Source organism: Phaseolus vulgaris, chromosome 3 (assembly GCF_051622355.1).
Source record: "Phaseolus vulgaris cultivar YP4 chromosome 3, ASM5162235v1, whole genome shotgun sequence".
Lineage (NCBI taxonomy): Eukaryota > Viridiplantae > Streptophyta > Magnoliopsida > Fabales > Fabaceae > Phaseolus > Phaseolus vulgaris.
The window spans coordinates 37,118,438-37,135,066 of NC_143500.1; the positions used below are offsets into that span (position 1 = coordinate 37,118,438).

The 16,629-nt window shown below is 31.8% G+C and overlaps 1 protein-coding gene across 1 annotated transcript; it reads right to left on the reverse strand.

The window, feature by feature from the left end:
- Nucleotides 1-11,263: 11,263 nt before the first annotated feature.
- Nucleotides 11,264-11,986, reverse strand: LOC137807342 (cotton fiber protein). The gene has a single exon (XM_068607947.2). The coding sequence runs from the start codon at nt 11,938-11,940 to the stop codon at nt 11,554-11,556; it is 387 nt and encodes a 128-aa protein (XP_068464048.1). The 5' UTR covers nt 11,941-11,986; the 3' UTR covers nt 11,264-11,553.
- Nucleotides 11,987-16,629: the final 4,643 nt, after the last annotated feature.

Here is a 16,629-nt window from a genome sequence, read left to right on the forward strand (position 1 = left end):
ATATATATATATATATATATATATATATATATATATAAAAAGTGTATAAACAAAACATTCAAAACGAAAACATCTTGTCCTCTACTTGTTCACTGAGGAGCCCTATCACCTGCAACTTCATTTGCTCCCATGTAAATTAACAGGATCACCACATATTAAAGAAAACAAATACAAAACAAAACACAGGGTAAGCTAAATGTTTTTTAGAATTCTAATATAAATTTAACTTTTAATAACAAGCATACTCCATCAAAGAATTCTAATATAAATTTAACTTTTAATAAAGCATAATCCATCAACTTCTCATATTTTGTACAAAATCATCAAGTGTAGTGTCTATCAACATTCATCATCTACATTACTCATGTCAAATATCTACTAACTCACATACTCAAACATTTGACTCTACTTTCGAAAGACTCGTGTATTGAAATTAGCATTTAGAGACATGCACATGTCATACTACTCATTGTCAAATGCACACATCCATGCACATAATCATCTCAATCTCTCATCATCTCATATGTCAGGGTAAATCCATATTATTTGCTCTAATAAGTTCTTTCAAACCTCAGACTTAGTCAAATGAACCTCCTTCGACTTCCATTATATCAGTAGAGTTAGGATCGTCTCATTCACAAGATATTCACAAATCAATACACCCTAATAAAATCTCAACACAGTATTTCCTTTCTTGAAAATACTATGTCTTGATCACACTTTCACCTCATTGCATACTTCATTTAACACATCAATACATCATTCAATCACATCATATTTTAAACTTTTCAAACAATCCAAAGATATCTCAAAATTCACTTAAACACATAACTAAGTTCCTTTAATCATATTTTTAAATAAAATTTAAAATTTGCACTTAAAACAATAAAAATAATAAACTACGCTTTCAAAAGAAAAAAAAAATAAGTTTTTTTTATTATTTTCTTGAGCAAGAATTTACTCGCTTAAGCGAGAATGGGTCTCGCCTAAGTGAACAATCTCGCTTGTCTGAGATTGAACCTGAGAGAACCCCAAAATTCACAATATTTTTGCTTGAGCGAGATTTCCTCTCGCTAAAGCAAAAATGGGTTTGAAACTCACTGTCTCAAACTAGTTTGAAAAAGAATCTTCTCACTTGACCGGAGTTGTAGATTAATATTGCATAAATCTGCCAAATTTCATATTTTCAATCCAAAATCCATTAAACATATAAAACCCAAATTGACAATTCCCTACTCAAAGTTGGATAGTTACTCTATCAATCTATAATATCATTTATATGTATGTATGTATATAGATATATATTGAGAATCAAGAATCAATACTCAAAATTTCTTAACTTTTAACTATATCGTAAATATAATTCAACTCATTTATATTACCAGTCAAACACTTTCAATAACTTATTCGCATTAAAATCAATATATAATATTAAAAAACAACCATTTAAGTCAATATACTACTTTACTCTAAAAGAGACAATCTTGCAAGAAAAATTAAAATTGGTGACCACGTCACCCCCACATCTAGATCTTCTAACCTAGGGTTCTATTGAAAAGAATAAGACCAACTTTCCTTGCTTGAGTTTGAGCAGGTGCTCACTAAGAGTTCCAAACTTGCACCACATAGTCATGATAAAAAATCTAACAAATGATGGACTTTGATCGTCGGTCATTCTGATGACAAAGATGTTCAAAAAGTTAGAGAAGAGGCAGTGGAAGGAAAAAGGAAAGTTTAGAGAGATGATAGTTCTTTTAAGATAAAATTGAAATAACTGAATTTTCTATTTATATACTATTTTTATTTTAATAATAAAATATTCAAATATCATTTATTATATATTGTAACATCCCTATTTTTTTTCCCATATTTGTTAATATATTATGCATGCAATATCTAATTAACATGTAAACATATATTAAGCTATCATATTTGTATCTCAAAAAGATATCCCTCTTCATAGGGAGTTAATATATACATAAAAAAATAAAAATAAAAAAGAAACAAAAGAAACAAAGCATTCAAAGGTAAATCTATCCAATACTCCAATTGCTCACTGAGAAGCTCTATTACCTGCAATCTCATATGCTCCCGTGTAAAACACGATCATCATAGATAAAGAAACAAACACAAACAAATAATAGGGTAAGCTAGCTATATAAAAATTTCAATATAATTTCATGTCAAATTAATCAACATAATTCATCAAGTCTCATACAATTTCTCAAATCATCAAGTGTCTATTAAATTTCATAATTCATCTTTTCACATGTCAGACTTCTACTGACTCATAACACATAGACACTTGACTCTACTTCCGGAAGACTCGTGCGTTGACTTAGACTCAGAGATCTGCACCTGTCATACTACATCACTGTGAAATCCACACAGTTATGCGCATAATTAATCTCAATATCATCTCTCTCCTAGTATGACATGGTTAATTCATATAATAGGTCAAGTTAATTATCTTTCAAACAACTTACCCATTCATATGAACCTCCTTCGACTCTCACCACCTGAATAACTTCATCTATATGATTCCATTATCTCATGAGAGTCAGGATATCTCCTTCTAGACGAATCCCTAGTCAATGCACATCCTAAACAATCTTAACACGGTATTTTATTTCCTGAAAATACTATGTCTCGATTAGAATTCATATTTTGAACCTCATAATATCCACCATCAAACAATCAAATCATACCAATGTTTAGAATATCCAAAATACACAACAATTCATTGACTAATCATATAAATGTCTAATTAAAGAGATTTCCAATTAACTATACATGAAATAAAAGTTTACATACTTTATAAGAAAAACTATATAGGAATAAATAAATCAATCTTTTAAAAGCAAATAAAAATTAGTTTAATATTTTTATTTATTATTTTATTTTTATTTTACTTTAGCTTGAGCTAGAATTCACTAGCTTGAGCTAAAATCCACAAGAGAGCACCCAGAATTTTAGCTTGAGCTAAAATTCGCTAGCTTGAGCTAAAATCCTCCAGAGAGCACCCAGAATTTTTAGCTTGGGCTAAAATTCGCTAGCTTGGGCTAAAATCCTCCAGAGAGCACCCAGAATTTTTAGCTTGGGCTAAAATTCACTAGCTTGGGCTAAAATCCTCCAAAGAGCACCCATAATTTTTAGCTTGAGCTAGCACTTGCTAGGTTGAGCGAAATATGCAGAAAAATTCTGCATAACTTAATATACCTATTAGATTATAAATCAATATCACATTCAATTCATAAATTATAAATCTACACATTACATTGACAGTTCCTGTTCAGCATGATACAATCACTCTCATTGAATCATTGAGTTATTATGTCCATTTATACATATATATGATTTCTAATTCCAAAACCATTTAAATCAAACAACCAATTCTCAATCACAACACTTTCAATTTCAAACAAACTACCATCTACTCAGAACAAAAAATCTTGCAACAAAATCTGGACTTGGTGACCCCGTCACACTCACATTCAAATCTTCTAACCTAGGGTTCTATTGAAGATTATAAACTAGCTTCCCTTACCTTTACTTGAGCATATGCTCACGAAGAGCTCCAAACCTACCAAAATCTTCAAAAGTAGCTTAACCTGCACCACAGAGTCCTGATAAAAAATCTAACTATATCTCTAAGACTCTGATCTACTAAAGACTAATCCTAAAACTAAAAGAGGCACATGCATGCATACACTTAGATTGAGATAGACCTACAAGTTCAAAATTTGACTTAGAGAAGGGTAAAACTTGAATTTACTCTATCAAAGATTCTGATCGGGCAATCTTATAGGATTCACTGCAAGGAGTCCAATGGCAAACTCCGATCGCCAAATTGATAAGCAATGAGATCATAATCTTAGAGAGAAGGGAGAGAAAAGGAAAAAGAGAAACAAAACTGAACTTACATTCTGATCGGGTAGTCTTGTAGTCTTCGCTGCCAGGAGTCTAATGGCAGACTCCGATCGCCAAACTGATAAGCGAGGAGATCATAATCTTAGAGAGAAGGGCGAGGAAAGAAAAGGGAAACTTTTAGAGAGATGGTGGTTCTTTTTAAAATGAAACCTGAATAACTGAATTTTCTATTTATATGTCATTTTCATTTTAATAATAAAATATTCAGGTATCATTTAAAATATACCACTTCTACTCTAAGGTTATTTTCTAGACCCTTACATATATCACTTCTACTTTAAAACTTAAAATTATTTTCTAGGTACTTACACTATTTTCAACAAGAAAGATTTTCATCTACTTTACAAAAAGAGATGATAGATTTCTCTATGAATTTCTTCTAATTCCTAATTTGCATCACTAGACTTATCATCCCATATCACTTTCATCATGGTTTTGCCTATGTGCCTCTAATCAAGCCTATGCTATTTCCAATACCATGTGACAAATTTTGCATATATTAAGAGAAAAAAAAATATAAAAATATGAATGGAATAATTTTTAAGCGGAACTTTATATTATTTGGATGGGTGATTTTAACAACAGATGAAATCAAGTGATTATTTTAATGTATTTGGCTATATGAGAAAGTGAAGACAAAAATTTAAAAATATACAAAAACAATTTTACCTATATAATTGAGTTTAAATTTATATAAAGTAAAATTTAAATTAAAAACGTAATTCAATCCCATGATCTATGAAACGTATACGATAATTATTACATTCATATACGTTGCATATATAATGCATGATACATTAGTCACTTTCTATTTAATTAATTTTAGTTAAGTTATTTTAAAATATTCACAAAACTATTTTCTCTAAACAAATTCCTATCACACTTGATCTATTATATTCACATATTAAATTATCACATTTTTTTTTAATCATGGCCAAGTTTACAAATTCACCCAATAATATATTTAATCTAGGTGAGTTCAGTGCTGACCACTTCCTCAATACTGACAATTTGCGAAAAAAAATGTTTTAAACGAATTATAAAATATGATTATGAACATATTTTCTTGAGTTTTAAATACAATGAGTATAATATTTTGCAATGACAGCACTGAAAAGTCCTTATATAACATTTTCTTGATATTTTGTAAGAAAAAAGGTATATTAAATGAAAATAATACATTTAACACTAAATATTTTCAGAAATATTTAATAAATTATCTTCAATAGTTAAAATAAGTCAAATATGTAATAGAGATTTATTATTATTATTATTAGAATTATTTTTATAAAAAAATGAAATTATTCATACATATTAGGAAGTAAGAAAAATAACAAAAACTATTTTTGTAGCATTGCTTCTTTAGGACAGGCTGGCAAGCTCATTAAGCTAGACGAGACCATTAGAATACTTCTTAAAATATAAAAATTACCTTTTATTTTGTTGATTTTTTATCTTAAAATGAGTGACTTAGAAAAACTTTAAATTATAAAATTTAAAAAATATTTTCAATAAAAATATTTATCAGATTTTACAATCCAAAAATGTATTTTTTTTAAATATATTTATAAAATTTGAAAGATATTTTCAGATAAAAAAATATTTATAGATCCGGAATATCTTTCACATCTTGTAATTCATAATATATATTTTTAAAAAAAGAATATTTTAAATTATATAATTCAAGTAAATAATAAAAAATATATTTCTATATTATAAAATTAAAAATGTGTTTTTTAAGGATAAAATAATTTTATGGGTGTGCCAGAAGATTTTCAAGAAGAAACACAGTAAATGATATTTTAGGTGAAGACCAATACCATTAATAACGCGTTTTTTTAGTTGACCTTAAATTTAGAGAAATCATTATCTGGTTCTAAGAATTTATTAAAAATGGAAACAACAAGTGTTTTTTTCTCTTCAAAATAAGTTAGACAAATATATACAAAAACTGACAAATATAAAATAGAAAAATTAACTTTTGACACTTTTATTTTTCTCGCACTTCCACTTATCATATCTTATAAAATAAGAGCAAGTGTACAAGTTCAAAAGTTAAAATATATTCACGGTCTACTTATTTTAATGTTGAATACGAATGACTTTAATAAATCACGTGCAAATCAATAACAATAATCAAGTTACTGTTGAAGATGGATCACGTGTTTAAATTAATCTCAAAAAAAAAATTCTGAAAATTAGAATCAAAATATTAACCATAATATATATTTATATATAATAATATAATATAATATAAAAATACTGTTAATATAAAAAAAATCATACAGTAATATAAAAATATTCATATATAATATCATATAAAAAAATATATATATATATATAATATTAAAAAAATATAATAGAAACATATTTATAAGATCTTAAGAAAATATTCATATATAATATAATACAAAAGTAAATGACAATATTATACTAAATATGTAAAGAGAGAAATGATCTTTGAAGGTAAATTGGTACAACTAAAAACTTCAAAACAAAATTGGCATAGTTAAAGAAATATTTCACCATGATTGAATGCGAGAGGAATATGGGTATATTTAAATAGGAATTGTGAATGTTAAAGGTGGATGCGAGAGGAATATGGGTATATTTAAATAGGAATTGTGAATGTTAAAGGTGCAACATCCACTCATACCAATGAATGTTAAGTTTGAATTCAAACCTAGTGTAATAGTTAATCTCTAAGCATTATTATTCAATTGTTATACTCATATCACTAAAGTAAGACTTGTTGTACACATGTGATGTGAGAAAGAAAGGACGCCATGTGAAGATATAAAGGGGTGCATATTGTCTTAATAGAAGTTGTCAACGGTTTGTGAAACTTTTTCATTTGGTGCCCATTTAAAGTTGTCAGCCATGAAGGAAACTTTTTGCAAAATTGTCAATTGTGAAGACAACTTCTTCAAAAGTTGGCAATGGTGAAGGTAACTTCTTGATTGTTTCAATAGAAGTTGCCAACGATGTGTGAAACTTCTCCATTTGGTACCCATGCAAAGTTGTGTGAAACTTCTCTATGAAGAAAACTTCTTGCAAAGTTGTCAATTGTGAAAGCAACTTCTTCCAAAGTTGTCAACTGTGAAGGCAACTTCTTCCAAAGTTGAAGGCAAACTTCTTCCTTGTAAAGTTGTCAATTGTGGAGACAACTTCTTCCAAAATTGTTAAAAGTGTAGGCAACTTCTTCCGAAGTTGTCAACAGTGAATACAACTTCTTGAATGTCCCAACAGAAGCTGCAAACGATGTGTGAAACTTCTCCATTTGGTGCCCACGCAAAGTTGTCTACCATGAAGAAAACTTCTGCAAACTGTGAAGACAACTTCTTCTAAAGTTGTCAACTGTTAAGACAACTTTTTCTGTGATAGATTTCTATACACTAAATAAAATAGGCACATAGATTAGTTGAGGGATTTAACACAATTATAAAAAAATTATACTCAATTCCAACACAATTTTTGTTATATAATAAGAGAGCAATGGAGCCTTGTACCCATCATTTGTTCCACTTCATATCTCTCAATTGTTGTATCCATGTAAAAATTTTGAGGAGAAGGTTTGTGGGACACATTCTTGTTAATGATCACACACGCACACACACACGCACGCACACACACACATGCACACACACACACGCACACGCACACACACACACACCCAGACACACGCACGCACACACACCCACACACACCCACCCACACACGCACACACACACACACCCACACACACAGAAATATATATATATATATATATATATGTATGTATGTATAAGGTAATGTTATTTTTTTTAAATGTAGATTGACACATGGAATGTTGGTGGAACATCACTAAGCTAACATGAAAAAACAATAATTAGAGATATCGTGGACGATATAAGAGAAGATGGAGAGAGTTATGACTTCGATTTGGATGATAAATATTAGTTTAAGAAATCTCCTTCACAATATATTTCGTCTGACAGTCAATTTAGACATAACATTGTCTGCGACCTCAATGAACACATATCTTTCATGTCAAAGGAGATGACATTGAATTCCATAAAACAATACCACATAAACAACGATTACAAATTTGTTGTCATAGAGTCAAAGCCAGACAGATACGTGGCTTGGTGCATACATCATGATGGAGGGTGCCAATGGATAATACATGCATCTTTTAGTAAATTCCGAAGTCAATGAGAAATAAAGAAAATTAATGCACAACATATTTGTTTTTCAACAAATCTTTCGACAGACCATGTGAATTTGGACTCAACCCATATCGCGTCTATGGTGTTGACTTCAATAAAAGCAAACCCTTCCGTCCTAATTAAAAGCTTAATTGCAAAAAATAAAAAATCTATATAGCTATACCATCACATATAGAAAAGCTTGGTTGGGAAAACAGAAAGCTTTTGTTATGGCATTTAGCGATGGGGAACAATCCTGCAATGATCTTCCAAGATGGTTGGAAGAAGTAAAAGAAAGCAATATGGAGACAATTGTGCAGTATATTGATTCTCCTTGTATGGTTGATGGTGTTCAAGACAACTATTGTTACACGTTGGATCGCGTGTTTTGGTCTTTCAAGCCTTGTATTGACAGTTTCAATTTTTGCAAGCCCATTGTATAAGTTGATGGGACATTTCTAACCGAAAGATACCATGCATCATTGTTGACCAAAATTGCTCAAGATGGGAATCAGAACAAATTTCCATTGGCGTTTGCGATTATTGAAGGCGAGACTTGAGAGGCTTTGATCTGCTTCTTCCAGTTATTGTGCCAATATGTGACAACTCAACCAAATTTGTGCATGATTACTGATAGAGAAATCAATATAATTTCAGCATTACAATCCGAAGAAGTTGGATGGGAAGGAGACAACCTTGTTTGTGAGTTGCATATGCCATATCACATCGAATTTCAACAAAAAATTCAAAAATGTCGAACTCAAACGACAGTTGGTTAACATGTCTAATAACATTACTTACATTCCCTCATAGATAATTACGACCTTTGTTGGGTTTAACTAATTTCATTTACTTCTTTATGACAACTTATGAGATGAAACAACCCATTGTACAAATAAAGCTATCAGTTATGCGATCTGAGTTCAAGCAAGCAGTTTCCTAGATAAATCGCATACTGTTAGAGAAATGGACTCAAGCATATGATGGGGGAAAGAGGTATGATCATACGACCACATATGGACTCAGGCTTAAGGGAGTTTTTTCCTTCTCGATTTTCGCTTTGGTTAAGACAACTTTTGAAAAAATAAAAACATGGTTTGTTGAACAAGACTTCAAAATAAACATCATGTTACGCGCAAGTCATTATTATCCAAAAGATATCACAACCTTACTCAGAAAAAATCAACAAGATTCGGCTATGTGTTTTGTGGAAAGGTTTAACGCAGATAATTATGAATTTGATGTCCAAGAATTAGCAACCCCCTAACATGGTCGATAACCTCAGTCATATACAATTTGATTAAATGATTGGTGGTGTCATTGTGGCTGCTTCCAAGCTCTTCGAATTCCTTGTTGTCATGTTATTGTTGTTTGTTCCTCTTGTCATTTACAAATGACGAAATTCATTGATCCATTTTACAACCTCCACACTATTAGAAAGGCATATCAAGTTGAATTTCATCCTGTTCAAAACGAGGATTATTGGTTTACATATATAAGGTCAAATTTCATATCTAACCCCCACATGCGACGTAAAGAGTCAGAGAACCAATTACAACTCGTTTGCATAATGAAATGGATAAACCAATTCAGGGTCTAGCGGAATGCATTAACTTCATGTTTAAGGGAGCTTGTTCCTTGCTGATTTCCTCTTTGGTTAAGGTATCTTTTGAAAAAAAAAACAACATGGTTTGTTGAACGAGGCTTCTGACAACGTTACTAAAAAAAAATCAACAAGAATCGGTTATGTGTTTTGTGGAACAGTTTAATGCAAATATTTGAATTTGATGTCTAAGAATTAGCAACCCCAACATGGTCGACAACCTCAGTCAGATACAGTTAGCTTAAATGATTGGTGGTGTCATTGTGACCACTTCCAAGCTCTTCGACTTCCCTATCGTCACGTTATTGTCGTTTGTTTCTCTTGTCATTTACATATGACGACATTCATTGATCCAGTTTACAACCTCCACACAATTAGAAAGGCATATCAATTTGAATTTTATCCTGCACTAGAGTTGTCCATTGAGTGTGCAATTTCTTCACATTTTATTTAAACTGAAGTTATTAATTCGGTTAATAACTTTAATTAAAAAATAAAATAAATGACAGATTAATGAATTTAATTAACGTTGTTTATATTATTAATAACTTTGACTCATAAATATCCATTTTCATAATATTTTCTGCATTTATCTTTTTTGTGTAATTTTCAAAATGAATTACACGACTTAGGTTGAATAACGCAAACATTTTTAAAATAGTCGATTAAGCAATAATAAGAATGACATAACTTCATATTCAAAAAAACTCATACAAGTAGAAACCGTAGTATAAATAAACAACTGCTCTCAAGTATTAATTACTATATCTTGCACATTTATTATTAATATTTTAGTGTTATACCATAATACTGACTTGAGTATCATATTTTCTTTAGAACCATACGTCTCCAATCTCTCCAAAGACAATCCAAGACTAATTAAACATAAATTAAAATATATACAATGTGGTCTTACGTACAAAAGTCTTCTCAAGTAAGAACAAAAACCATTCTCCATGAATTTATTTCAGATAAATTACTGATGAAATAATCTTTGGTTAATACTGCAATAGTCAACACTATGTAGTGTTATTTTTCAAGTTTTAAGCTTGAGATAACTGTAGTTTTTACAAATCACTGAACAAAGCTAAATTTTTTTATTTTAAATATTTTTTATCATACGTTTTTTTTTTCACAAACTTAAATTTAAAACATTACCAAATTATCCAAATCCAGAATTGCGGCATTAAAAAAATGGTTTTAAATTATTTTCATAACTGTTTCCCTTGTAGGAATTGGATAACTTTTCGTTTCTTTATACGTACTTAATTAATATAACCCTTCAAGTTTATGACGTATTAAAGTAATGGAACTAAATTCTTTTCAAGGTTGCTAAACTTATATTATAAGAATATACCAAAGCAGCGTGTGACGTGGGCTAGTCCTACTATTTAGTAACATGTCTTTTTTTTTTTCAGTTCTGATTGCCATCCAAGTACAGGGACAAACGTCGTATATATATATCTCGCACTAAGGACAGGTACCCTTAGTTTAAAGGCCTTAATTTTATAGAAAAATCCAGTGTAAAGAAAAGAGAATTAACTTCTGCAAATTGGGTAGTTTGTATTGTAATTTTATTAATGAGAAAAAAACAAATACACAAGAGAAAAAGGAACAACTAACAAAAACATGATATGTTCCCAGGTTCTTGCAATTGCAGCAAATCATAAAAAAAGATCAAAACAATCTCAAGAATCCAAAACTTTACAAATCAAAGAGGAAAAAACCACACTTTTTTTGTACACGTTCCCCTGGCGATCAACGCAAAGTGAAAAATGGAGATCTGCCCCGAAAAAACACAGGTTCTCCATTCGAAGAAATCTGAAGAATTAATCAGGGAGAGACCAATTCAAGACTATTTTCTCTGCAATAACGTAGCTGCAGTGAGATTTGTCTCTCCATCTGAAGCTGTCGTCTGAAATTGGTTATGAACATCTCTGCTCTCTTATCAATATCATCATCTGACGGACAGCTTATGGTCCTCTGAAGGGTGTGCGCAGGAGGAGAAATCAAACCCTCCGAATCCGTTTCCTCTGAAGAAGCAGGAGTACATATCATCAATCCTCGATCGTTGAAACTAATCTGTCGTTTGCTCATAGAGACGCCGCGTAGAATGTTTGCCGCATGCCATGCGTGGCTGAGCACGGTGGCGCTCAGCAGGAGCTTCACCTTCTTCACGGCCACTCTGAGGCGGCTCAGTAGAGACTTTTGGTTCGTCATTGTTGAAGCGCAAATAAATGAGATAACAGTTTTTGTAAAGTTGGCATCTTAGGTGGAAGATATTTATAGCAAGTGGATAGTGACACGCTGTTTCAATTTAAAATATTATTGAAGGAGAACGTGGTGGATTACTGAGGAAGGAAACTGATGCCGAAAATTTCGTGTAGAAATAGATTACCGTGTACACTTTGAAAACTTAATCCAATTACATATACCTATGGTCAAACTTTGACTTTTTCTCAGTTCAATTCAAGCTTTGTTGCTGTAGACCCAGTTATAGCAGGTTGCTATAATCATCACCACTTTGCCGGAAATTTCCAATTGGGTTAATCATTATTTATCTTTAGAACTTATATTGGCTGTCAAAAATACACATATTTCTCACCCTCTCAAGCAAAGAATCAGGAAATGTAATGCAGAAAATAATATAACAATTAAGATGCTTAAGAAAAATATTATTTTTTTACAACTTTATACTGAAAATAGGAGAAAGATTGTAATTATAATCGTGTAGAATTATCAACATATCAATATTTATTTTAAAATTATTTTTTTAATAAAAACTTATTTTTTTTTTAATTTGTATACTATTCTCAACTCGAAATCATAGTTTACTGACAATGGGATGCTGTTAGTTTTGTGGCGGCCGGCCTGAGGTTGTCTTATTCCTTTTGTTATTCTGTACCTAATCTTTAAGTGTGATGAAAACTACTCAAATAGAGCAAAATGAGATCAGGTAAACAAAACAAGATTCTTATATAGTTCTTTAATGAAACAAGGGAATCTTTTTTAAGAAATTTACTTTTTCATAACTTAATTATAATTCACTGTATGTAATAAGTTTTATTTTTTATACCAATTATCTTACATGTTATATTAGATATGATTTGTGATTAATTGGTAATATAAAATTATTGTATATTATTATTAAACTAAAAAACTATTTTATGAATGTGATACGGAGATTAATAAATAATGAGGTTGTTTTAAGTGGGTTGTCAGGTTTTGGCAATATATGTGATATTAAATAATGTAGATGAGATGTTGATGCAAGTTGAGGAACTAATGAAAGTTTTTTAACTATATGTTTTAATACATTATGCATGAGTTTAAAAATAAAAATTATTTACTAAAATTTTGATAACTTTACCAATTTTTAGAGACTAAAATAATTAGTTGCAATAGTAACTAAATTAGAGGCTATTTTAGAAACTAAAAACAAATTTGGTTTCTAAATTAGTTTATATTATTGTTAAATAGTTTCTAAATTGGTATGTAATTAGCAACCAAGGTTTTTGTTCCCGGTTGACCTGGGTCGTCTTTATGTGTGGCTTGTCCTCACGAGCTAGGGCACCTTCGTTCTGCCTCGTCTATGAGTACCTGAAAAAGAAGAACAAAGGGGCGCCCTCGCGGCCGTTTGCACTCCGACGATCAAGTCAGCTAGCGAGAAACACCAAAGTGACTGGAAACCGTATGATAATCTCAATGACTGAAACTGTGTTGCCCTAATTGCCTTGTGCTCACAGTGGGTGCGCCAACTAGGGTTTAGTGCTCTGTGTAACTTTGAGAATTAGGTTAAAGCTTGTGTAACTGTGAAAGCGTACCTTACTAGGGTTCTTCGTGCCCTTTATATAGGTGAAAGCTAAGGTTTACCTCTACGCTGCTTGCTATTATCTAGGGTTCCTTGGAGAAGGTCCTTGCGCCGCTATCCCTAGGATCTTAGCGTATCTGGCCCATGGACTTTCCTTATCTGGAGTGCAATGAATAACCTTGCGGCCACTTGGACTCTAACTTGAACGCTGTATCTTCGCGCCACCATTCTTCGTGGGTGCCCTAATTAGTCATGCGTCATGCATGCAGCCGTCCTTGGAGATCTTTAATGAGCGCGTGGGCATTGTCACGTGCCCCTTTACCTTGATTGTTTATTCTGTGTGGAGGGTCCCATAGCGCCGCCACCCAACTTAGGGTTATTCCATCGTGTGGGCCCTCCTCTCTGCGAAATGCTTCCGTCACGCGGGTTGACTCTTCGGGCGATGTCTTACTTGGGCGACGTCTCGCTTGGGCGACGTCCTTCCATGTGTTGATTTTGACCCCGACTTTTGGTCGATCATCCTGGTCGGTACAGTTTTAAAGACCAAATTTAGAAACTAAATAATTGATAGTTAAAACATTGGTTCCTGATTAGATACCAATTTAGAAACTATTTAACAATAATATAAACTAATTTAGAAACCAATTTTTTTGTTTAGTTTCTAAAATGGTCTCTAATTTAGTTATTATTGCAACTAATTATTTTGGTCTTTAAAAATTGGTTTCTATTTCATAATTTTCTTGTAGTATATATATATATATATATATATTATTTAGTAGATAAACATATGTGTGTAAAAGAGCTACACCTAATTAAAAAATAGGTTTGTGTGTATTTTATTTATTGTGTATTATATATTTTTTAAATACAAGTTATGTACATCTTATATATTAAGTATTAATACTGAAACGCTTTTATCTATAAGAAGTTAATGTTAGGTGGATTTTTTAATAAATTAAAAAAAAATAGTATTTTAATTCAACCCTTTGATTTAATTTAATTATTCTCATTATTAGTCATAATCAAACTTATTCAAATGTTGTTAAGTAATTCCAATAAATTTACATCTGATTCAGTTTTCATTATGTGTATATGTACTCTTCCTGTTAGAGACGATCATAGAATAAATAAATATGGGTAAAAAATATATATTCCAAACGTTTTTTTAAATGATTAGCAAGATATTTGCAAATAAAAATTATAAAAGCTACCAAAATTAAACTTTTAAGGTGAAATAACATATGATGACAAAATCCTTACTCGCCTAAGAATTGTCGCTGATGAGATGAGGAGCTGAAGATACCACAAAAAAAAATAGATTCACTGAGAATTACAAATACTTAAGTTTCTGATACATAATTTTAAGGGAGTAATTCAATCTTGTTTAAAGAATTTAAAATACCACACAATATATTAGGTTGTTTTGATAAGAAAATATAAATTAGTTGTTTTCAAATAAATACATTGATTATTTTATTTTTATCTTGGCACGAGTACTGATAAACTATTGCCAGAAATAATAGTTAGTATTGTTGAAAATTTAAAATGTTTATAAAGAAATCAATTCTCCTGTTAATATGATTTTATTTCAAATTTAAAATAAGATTTTTAAATTTAATTTCTAAATGATTTGGTTAAGAGGTAGAAGACAATACCTATTCTCAACCAATAATTAAAACAATTAATTTTGAAAGCCTTGACACAAAAAGATAGAGAATTTGAAATTTAATGTGATCCTGCCTGCTGATCAAGACGCAAGAGCCTTGCCTCGTCAGATCTGGATCGACTTTGCGCCGTGTTAGCTTTCGTCCTTCGCTTTGATTCACCTCAAGAACCTGCAAAAAGACGGAACGGCGCCGCTGCGGCCGATCACGCTCCGACGTCCAAGTCAGCGACTGAACCACCAAATACTAAGAGAAAACTCAAGAATTCTCTGGAACCGTGCAAGATTCTCTCTCAGCGTACTCAAGTTCTCACAAGCGTAAAAGAAATATTCTAAAACGCGCGTACCTCAGAAGTTCGTTAGAATCTCTTATATACTTGTGCACTTTCTCTCTCCTGACAGTTACACATCTGGACACGTGGCTCGCATCCAGCTGTACACGTGTCACCATCTGGAGCATCCTTGACTTGGGCGCCACTTCTTACTCTTCAGGCTTTTCGGCTAAGTTACTTACGCAAGAAACAACTCAGCGCATAACTGCCTTGGAGCATGATCTCTTCTGCGTGGCGAGTACGGGTGCCTTCATACACACCTTCCCTGTGGTCTCGCCGGCCGCCTTCATGATCTACTTCACTTGCTTCATCGTGCATGCTCGGGTAAGCTGTTCCCCGACCTCAACCTCTGGCTAGCTAGGGAATGACTATCTGACGGCTTCATCCTCTGCTTCGAAAGCCTGGAACAAGCTTCACTGATCCTTCGGCGATGTCCTCCTTTCGGCGATCTCTGATCACTTGGTCGCCTGGGTTTGCATCCGGCGACTTCATCACAAACCTGGTGACCGCCGGTTTAGGTATGCTAGAGATCGGAGCACGCCAACTTAAGGACTGGCGACTACACGAGCCCCCCGACTTCCTTCCCTTCTGCCAGCCAGGTGTCCCGTTCAACACGCCTATACAATAGCTTGCTGCCACGTCATCACTTCCGATCACCTAGGCGGTACACAATGAAAGTCATGCTTTTGACGTATTCTTTCTCAAACATGAACAATGTTCTCTCTTAATAACAATCATGTTTGTTCTCTTTTTGGTTTAGGTTTTTTTTTCCCATAATGTTTAATTTAGAGTTTTTATCTTTTTTAAGATTAAAGTAAACTTAAGTATTTATAGAAAAATAAAACTTTAAAAAGTATATAAATTAATTTGTAAACAGTTTTTGTATATCTTCTTTAAATTGTAATTTTTAATTTATATATAAACTGATTTTACCTTATATATGTTTACCGTCAACATTTTTGCAGACATATATTTATTTCGTGTTTAATTTATCGTTCAAATAACTTCAGAGTTCAGATTGCAATAGCACTGTGAAAATGTGTTGGGCCTGGTCCTATAGGCCCAGAGGTTGGAGACAATTTTTATGTGGATGTAATAGCCTA